At 40.0% G+C, this 9239-nt stretch overlaps 1 protein-coding gene across 2 annotated transcripts; it reads right to left on the bottom strand.

Moving 5' to 3' along the window:
• Nucleotides 1-377: 377 nt before the first annotated feature.
• LOC127938694 (zona pellucida sperm-binding protein 3-like) lies at nt 378-3019 on the bottom strand. Of its 2 annotated transcripts, XM_052535503.1 has the most exons (8): nt 2441-3019; nt 2087-2205; nt 1895-1998; nt 1645-1822; nt 883-1000; nt 725-807; nt 576-664; nt 378-503 (listed from the first exon to the last, which is right to left on the bottom strand). In XM_052535503.1, the coding sequence occupies exons 1-8, from the start codon at nt 2975-2977 to the stop codon at nt 427-429; spliced, it is 1305 nt and encodes a 434-aa protein (XP_052391463.1). In that variant the 5' UTR covers nt 2978-3019; the 3' UTR covers nt 378-426. The 2 variants fall into 2 exon arrangements, with proteins under 2 accessions (XP_052391463.1, XP_052391462.1); XM_052535502.1 differs by having other exon boundaries at nt 725-1000.
• Between the last annotated feature and the right edge of the window lie 6220 nt (nt 3020-9239).

Here is a 9239-nt window from a genome sequence, read left to right as displayed (position 1 = left end):
TGATAAACTGCTCACCCGCAGATTGAAGATGTGAGAGTTTGTTTCTTCAAATTTAGCAGCATGGCACCACTTGCTCAATGGATGCCCTGTAGTAAACGGGTGCCGTCAGAATGGGAGTGAAGGGTTCCATTTCTGAACAAGTGATTGATTTGTGGACCATCAAGGCATAATGGGAAATTAAGAATTTAGAGTGCCATAGGCAACAGACCACTTAACGCATTAAACTGAAACCAGGTTCACAGTAGGTCTGTTTAAAGGTTCTGTTAACGCTCCTGAGAAATGAGCCCTTCCTTCTAGAAAGAGCAACAGTAGACCATTTCCCCTCACTTGCAGCACAAATCAAAACTGGTTAAACTAGACAAGAAAAGCAGAAGCAATAAAGTTTATCCCATTTATTGGAAGCCAGCAATAGGGTTTTCCCATTTATTAAAGTCCAGCTAAAGTCTTCTGTCGCCCTTGGACCATTACAGGACCGAGTGAGGCCTTGCCTTCCCACTGAACACCTAGAAGAGGCAAATACCCAAGTTAAGTAGAGCACATGAAGTGTCAAAAGTAATCTTAAAGCAGCTACCTACCCCAAATAGGAACATCACTTCCCCCAGCAGGACCACATGTTGAGTCACAGCAAGCACAAACCTGGTGGTTCCCATCAGCAGCAAGCCACCTGCAACAAGAAAAGTCAGACACGGCAGCTTCATCTTGTTCTTAAGCAGCATGAACATACCCGTTGGAAAAGGAACAAGATTTGTGGAGAGCGTCACTGGGTGCAGAAGCAAGAGTGGCCTTCACAGTACACGTCATGTAAATCTGCAAGGGGCATCGTAAGGGTTCACAACCAAAGCAGATGGGAGGAACCCCAATTTCAGTCATTATAGTACGTACAGAAGGACTGGATCCTCCCTGGAACATGAAAGCCTCCAGCTGGAACCGGATCTTGTCTTCCTGGGTTCGAGGCAAGAAGTGGGAGCTGGAAGCCGTAGCCTTGGCATCCACAAGGCACCTGATAAAGAGTGGGGACAATTCAATGCACCTATAGCATCGAGTCACCGGACCGTACCAAAATTCTCAGGGACAAAGTGGGTAAAAAGCAGCTCAAGAACACCAGCTTCATGCATCAAGTGCCATGCTGCATCCCAATATGGCTACTTAAGCTTTGGGACAATTGCTCACAATTCAGTCTTTAACAGACTGCAGTCACAGTTACATGCACTCACTGTTAACTGGGCGGTCACCATAGCTAGTATCCTCCACAAAATTTAACCTTACTGGAGACCAAAGATACCACAATTATCTGGCAGCCACAGTCTTCATGCGGTGAATTCGGCCAAGTTTTGCATGCATTTAAGACTTGATCCCCAAACCAACCATGTTTGTGGTTTGAATACTGTAGTAAGGGTTCATAGAGCGAACCGATTCCTAGCCAGAGCACAAAAGATTATGGGAAACATTAGCCATTACATTGTGTACAGGTCCACACTACAACATTAAGTAGAACGGCCAGGGACCCTTTGCATACGCCTTCTCAGCAATGCCAAAAAGCACTTACCAAGAGGAGCCAAACCTACGGTCACTCGACTCAATTCTCAGGGACCAAGTGCACACTGAAGAAACTTGATCAGTTCTAGAGAAGTGACAGGACTTTACCCATGATTCTCAATGAAGGAATATCTCGGAACAGAAGTCACATCAGGTACTTGGGTGGCCACACAGCTGTCCACAAACACACGCAGTGGGACATGGTTGTACACCTTCACAGATGCCTCAATATTGATAGTGTCACCCAAGTAGTATATATTTGAAGGCCTCTGAAAGGACCAGTCATCTGCAAGAGGAAAGAATGGTTTAGGCACAGCCTCACTCACAAAGCTGAAAATCTAAAAAGAAACACACAAACCAATCATGAGGCTCATGGAGAACACCAAGACATCCTCGCCAACCTCCGTTGAAGCGTAAGGAACCCAAGTTGGCCTCAGAGCATTACTGCTCACATTATGGAGCCTGCATTTCAAGGAGATACCAAATAAGCCGGCTTCTAGTTGCAACACCACAAGAAACACTGCTTAGACACATCCAGTCAGTCACTCGCCTTTGATAGTGGCATTGAACGCCAACAACTGCACCCTCAGTACGGGTAATCGGCGTGCCAGCAAATGCCACAGGAGTGTAGGTAACCGCATAGGTGTAGACGAGCTCATCCTCGGTCATCTGTAAGAGATGGAAGCGGTTACCAAGTGGGTTCTGTTCAACTACACTTTAAGGTTAAAAAAAAGTTTTAGTAGCCATGCCATAGAACTACTTTCAGTTCCCCAGAGCAGCTTTTGGTTATCAGATTTCAGAAACTGAAAAAAGGTTCTGCGGACATTTAACATTTGAGTAACGATTGAGATCAATGAGGAACCCGTTTTTATAATTTAATCCAGTAAGACACTACAGTTCTTACCATCAACACACTATTGCAGTCCTGCAGTGCATATTCAAAGATGAGCACCCCAGAGGCAGAGTCCTCACCAACAACAGGACAGCCTCCCATAGACAAACCACTTGGCTGGATCAGCTGACCATTGCTGAACATATCCTTCTTCACCTCCACATGAACCCGGTTCTCACTGCATTGAACAGCCACACTACTGGGAATCATAGGTTGCCTCAACTGGAAGTTCGCCGCCAACTCACGTTGCACTTCTGGGACAACTGGAAACTTCCAGTCCAAAGGCTTGACTGGACCCTGCATCAGCTGCTTCTCCTGAAGACCAAGAGGCTCTTGCGCAAATCTTCTGGAGTCAAGAACCGGAAACTGATAATCCTTTTGGAAAGGATTCAAGAACCCTTGAGAAGAAAGAGCATGACCTCTGGAAGCTGGAGCTGATTGTGGCTTCATGCTGCTTGAACTTTGACGGTGTTTCAAACTTCCCCAGGCACTCTTCAGATCAAAAGCCACAATCACAACCAACACTAAAACACCTTGCAAGAAACCCATTCTAACAAACTTTGCCACAATGCTCCAATGCACATCAGCGTTGGCTTTGCTATTTAGTAGAGCTTTGAATTAAGGTGGCTCCTCCCCTTTCAGCTTAATTGATTAACTTTGATTCTCCTCTGGGCTTGTAGAGTTTATTCATCCCCAATTGAAAAAAGTCAAGAACCTCACTAACCAAAAGAAAGCTACATGTGTATCTGAGATTCTAATCTTCGTTTGCTCACTGTTTTATAAGAAACACAAATGTTGTCCATTATAGATAGTTAATGGCATCTAAATAATTCATAAATGATTCATTAATAATCATAAATATTCATTGATAATTTTTGGTTTAATTTTCAGCGTAGTCACTATGTTTAATGGTAACATCATATATACCTAAATATAAATGAGTAGAAAGGAAAATATGAGTAAATTGGCAAGTTGGGAGGGACAAAGCAAGTCACCTCTAATTGTTCAGGTACAATAAGTGGGAAAAAACATTATTATAATTTTTTACTCTTCGTTGTGAATTTTTACTTCAATGCATGTCAATCCTTGCACAGGTGGACTGGCCATCTGGCCTACCGGGCACGTCCCGGTGGGCCGATGTGCTGTTTTGGTCCATCCGCAAAAAATAAAAATAATTATCTCTTGCCATGAACAGGCCCATAAAAGTGGCAGGCTTACAGTAGGTGGACAGCCTAGAGGCCCTTTTTACCGCCGCACGTACCGCCGCCGCACGTACCGCCGCCGCCGCGTCTGTAAAGCGAATTTGCAGCTTTTGACCGCTGAGTGGCGCTTTAACCATAAATAAATCAAACAAGCACATTTTCACAAACAGACGTCAGTTTTGCCTCACTGATGTGTTGTCGGCTTCAGTCACGGAAAATGAAAGAAAAACATTATAGTTCAAATATTTAATATATCTAAAATATTTAATATGTAATATTCACAGATGAAAGTTTGGTACTTATGAAGTTATGTGCATTTCTCAGAACGAATTCAAGCTGGATGAATGTCGAGCCTGTGCCTGAGCCTGTGCTTATATTTTCTCTAAGCTACATGATATTAAACCATATTTTAGATTTGATATATTTAAAAGGTGTGCAGTATTATTTGTATAATATGTATTATGTGTTATATTATTCAAAAGAAATTGTGGTTTACTTTGCATCGGAGCATTCATAATAATAGTAATTAATAATAATTATAATCAACAAAATGCACAGAATGTAAAAAATAACTTTATTAATTGACAACTTAAGAGATTTTAATGGAAGCCTTCTTTACTTGCTTTTAGGGCTGGAATGGCCTAAAAAAAAAAAATCAGATTTATGATTTAAATTGATTTTAAAATCAATATTCAAATGACAAAGAAATTTTTCAAAACAAGTTTTAATATAGTTATACATTTATAACTGAGACAAGATGATAAAAAAACTCTAATGTTATGACCTTAATGCTGGAAAGACCTTTATATTATTTTCATTTATTTTTTATATGTTTATACTAGCCCATCATGCATCTAACCATCCACGCAGCGGTAAGAGCTGTTCAGATTCAAACTGCAGCTCCGCAATGAGTCAATGTGATGGACGGAGGACAGAGCAAGTGGAAATATATTTTCCACTCTATATTTCCATCTCGTTATGCCACTGGTTTAGGTTTTTTTTTTTCATTTTTTCTTATATAACTTTTGTAAATAGAGCAGTAACTCTACAGTGTCAAATCATCTGAACGCAGTCATAGGACATTTCGTCATAGAACGGGTCAGAAGTGTGAACAAAAAAAAAAAAAAGGAAAAAAAAGCAATCTCTCTCTCTCTCCCTGCTGTTAGAAGCAGAGTGCGCAGACTCAGAGCTAATGCAAGTTAAGTACGGTAATAAAGCTTGCAGACTTGACACACTCATAGTGAATATATTTCAAATCAGCAAAATAATCTGAGGTGAACATTCACATGAACGTTTTCTATGATGCTCAAATTGCATTAAGAAGCATAATTTAGGTTGATCCAGCTAGCATGCATGTGCGGTCTCAAGCGCATGTCATGTTTCAATGGCAACCAGTGAGGGACACAATGACTTTGACCGCCAAACATTTTCTCCCATTTTTATAATATAACTCTAGTCAGAATACGCATGTGCACGGTTGCATTTGTCATCTGAGACTTAAACTGGCAACCTTCTGGGAACTATTCCGGCTCTCTAACGATTAGGCCACAGCTGGGTTAAATTTACATTTGGGTTAAATCAAACTTTTCAATTGCAATTTACAAGTGTATTTCTTTTACTTAAATTGCACTGCTTTTCCCTTCGATTTATTGTGAAAAATGATTTGGACATTTCTCTGCAACTCACCCATGGAAAAGTTTGGCTCCACAAATTGTATACTTGCAATAAATTGTAAATGACCTAAAGCCACAAATAAATAAAAAAGCCTTTGTTTGAAGTGTAGTGGTTTAAGCAATCATTACTAAAAATTTAAGTTCGCTGATAAACTGCTCACCATCAGGTTGAAGATGTGGAAGTTTGTTTCTTCAAATTTAGCAGCATGGCACCACTTGCTAAATGGATGCCCTGTAGTAAACGGGTGCCGTCAGAATGGGAGTGAATGGTTCCATTTCTGAACAAGTGATGGATTTGTGGACCATCAAAGCATAATGGGAAATTTTAAAATTATACATTTACATTTTTCACTTAGCAGACGCTTTTATCCAAAGCGACTTACAGATGAGGACAGTGTAAGCAATCAAAAACAACAAAAAGAGCAATGATATATACAGTAAGTGCTATAACAAGTCTCAGTTAGGTTAACACCGTACACGTAGCATGGAATTTTAAATAATATTGTAAATAAAAAGAAAACAGATAGAATAAAAAAAGAATAGAGCAAGCTAGTGTTAGAGATCTTTATACACACACACACACACACACACACATACAATTGCATAATAAATGAAAAGAAAATATAATACAAAAAGATTAGAAAGGTAGTTAGAATTTTTTTTTCAAGAATAGAATTAGAATAGTGAGTGTTAAAGTTAGATGGTCAAATAAAGATGGAAGAGATGTGTTTTAAGCTGATTCTTGAAAATGGCTAAGGACTCAGCTGCTCGGATTGAGTTGGGGAGGTCATTCCACGAGGAGGGAACATTTGATTTAAAAGTCCGTAAAAGTGACTTTGTGCTTCTTTGGGATGGCACAATCAAGCGATGTTCACTTGCAGAATGCAAGCTTCTAGAGGGCACATAAGTCTGAAGTAACAAATTTAGATAAATGGGTGCAGAGCCAGTGGTAGTTTTGTAGGCAAACATCAATGCCTTGAATTTTATGCGAGCAGCAATTGGAAGCCAGTGCAAATTGATAAACAGAGGTGTGACATGTATTCTTTTTGGCTCATTAAAAATTTATCTTGCTGCTGCGTTCTGAATTAATTGTAAAGGTTTGATAGAATTGGCTGAAAGACCTGCCAAGAGGGCATTGCAATAGTCCAGCCTGGACAGAACAAGAGCTAGAACAAGGAGTTGTGCAGCATGTTCCGAAAGAAAGGGCTTGATCTTCTTGATGTTGAATAAAGCAAATCTGCAGGATCGGACAGTTTTAGCAATGTGGTCTGAGAAAGTCAGCTTATCATCAATCATAACTCCAAGGCTTCTAGCTGTTTTTGAAGGAGTTATGGTTGATGTGCCTAACTTGATAGTGAAAATGTGATGAAACGATGGGTTTTCAGAAATGTCTGTTAGACAAGTTGAGATGTGAATAGCTACCATCGGATCATCAGGATGGAATGAGAGGTAGAGTTGAGTGTCATCAGCGTAGCAGTGGTATGAAAAGCTATGTTTCTGAATGACAGAACCTAATGATGCTATGTAGACAGAAAAGAGAAGTGGTCCAAGAACTGAGCCCTGAGGCACCCCAGTAGGTAGATGTTGTGACTTGGACACCTCACCTCTCCAAGATACTTTGAAGGACCTATCTGATAGGTAAGACTCAAACCATTGAAGTGTGGTTCCTGAGATGCCTTTTGCCAGTAGGTTTGATAGGAGGATCTGGTGGTTAACCGTGTCAAAAGCAGTGGACAGATCAAGCAGGATAAGTACTGAAGATTTGGATTGTGCTCTTGCCAGTCTTAGAGCTTCAACAACTGAGAGCAAGGCCGTCTCAGTTGAATGTCCACTTTTGAAGCCAGATTGGTTGCTGTCAAGGAGGTTGTTGTGAGTGAGAAATGTAGAGACTTGTTTGAACACAGCTCGTTCAAGTGTTTTTGCAATGAAAGGAAGGGAAACTGGTCTGTAGTTCTCTAAACGAGATGGGTTGAGGTTGGGTTTCTTAAGTGGTGGAGTTATACGTGCCTGTCTAAATGATGAGGGAAAAACACCAGTGTGGAGGAACGTGTTGATGTCAGTGAAGGTACAACTGCAGGAGAGGAGATGGAATAGGATCAAGCGGGCAAGTAGTAGGGTGATTAGAAAGGATGAGTTTTGAGACTTCTGCCTCAGAGAGTGAAGAGAAGGATGTAAACAAGTGGAAGTTTGCTGATGATATGAGCTTGACTGATTGTTGTTTGGAAAATTGTGCACTAATGGGTTTAATTTTATCAATGATAAAAACGTTGCAAAGTCGTCAGCTATTAGAGATGAAGCAGGAGGGGGAGGACAAAGGAGTGAGGGAAATGTTTTATAAAGCACGCGAAAGTTAGACGAATTCAATTCAATTCAATTCAAGTTTATTTGTATAGCGCTTTTTACAATACAAATCGTTACAAAGCAACTTTACAGAAAATTGTTTCTACAATATTTAGTAATAGCTTATAAGTGGTGACTGTCAGTTTGTGCAAGTATGACAGGATTTGTAGAAAAATGTATACAAGTCGTAGTCAGCCGGATGATGAACATTATTAATATTATTATTAATTACCATATATGATTCAGTCACACTTGTAGCAATATTTGTTAGTTCTGTTGTTAATTAAGGGTTAGCATCATCTGAGGTCCTCTGATGGTCAGCATCATGACAAAACATAAAAAACAAATAGAGACATCATTAGCATAGCAGCCGTTCCAACAAAGTAGAATTAATTATTTTAACCCAAGCTAAAGAATATGCATGCACATTTGATCAGATAAAACTCACAATTTAATATACATTATTCAAATGCTTGGCAAAAGAGATGCGTCTTTAAAAAGTCCAGCGTTTTGTGACCTCAGGGAGCGTGATGGATTGTAACGTGGTAGAAGGCTAGTTAGGTACGCAGGAGCTAAACCATTTAGGGCCTTATACGGTAGGTAAGTAATGATAATTTGTAACTGATAGGGAGCTTAATAGGTAGCCAGTGCAGAGACTGTAAAATTGGGGTAATATGATCAACTTTTCTTGACCTTGTAAGGACTCTAGCCACTGCACCCAGATTTTTGACTGTAGAAGTAGTAACCGTACATCCATCTAGTTGCAGATTGTAATCTACAGGATTCTGTGTAGTGTGTTTTGGTCCAATAATTAATATCTCTGTCTTATCCAAATTTAATTGGAGAAAATTATTGGTCATCCAATCCTTTAACACATTCTGTTAGCTTAGATAATTTAGAGGTTTCATCTGGTCTGGTTGAGATGTATAGCCGAGTATCATCAGCATAACAGTGGAAGCTAATTCAGTGTTTTCTAATATTACCGAGGGGGCAACATGTATATTGAAAATAGAAGGGGACCTAGGACGGATCCTTGTGACACTCCATATTTTACTGATGATAAATGAGATGACTCACCATTTAAGTAAACAAAATGGTAGCGATCGCACAGGTAGGATCTAGACCATCTTAAAGGCTGCCCTTGAACACCTGTAAAGTTTTGTAATTGATCTAGGAGTATGGCGATCTATGGTGAACGAGTTGTTAATTGTTATGGTAGCATGTCATTTTAGCACTGGAGACATTATCAGAGAGAAGATAGGAGTGACTGAATTTATACAATGAGAAAATAAAACCATTTGTGTTTACCCAACATCTAGTTCACAAGATGCATACAAAATATCTGCAGCGCTTCAGGGAAGTGGGTGTTCAAATGGAACTCTTGGGGCAGGGACTCCAAGTGGCAGAAGAATTTAGAGCCCCATAAGCAACAGACCACTTAATTCATTAAACTGAGCTTAAACCAAGTTCACAGTAGGTCTGTTTACGCTCCTGAGAAATGAGCCCTTCCTTCTAGAAAGAGCAACAGTAGACCATTTCCCCACACTTGCAGCACAAATCAAAACTGGTTAGACTAGACAAGAAAAGCAGAAGCAA

The sequence above is a fragment of the Carassius gibelio genome, chromosome A20 (assembly GCF_023724105.1).
Source record: "Carassius gibelio isolate Cgi1373 ecotype wild population from Czech Republic chromosome A20, carGib1.2-hapl.c, whole genome shotgun sequence".
Lineage (NCBI taxonomy): Eukaryota > Metazoa > Chordata > Actinopteri > Cypriniformes > Cyprinidae > Carassius > Carassius gibelio.
Note: the sequence above shows the minus strand (reverse complement) of the source record. Positions and strands in the feature narration are given on the sequence as shown.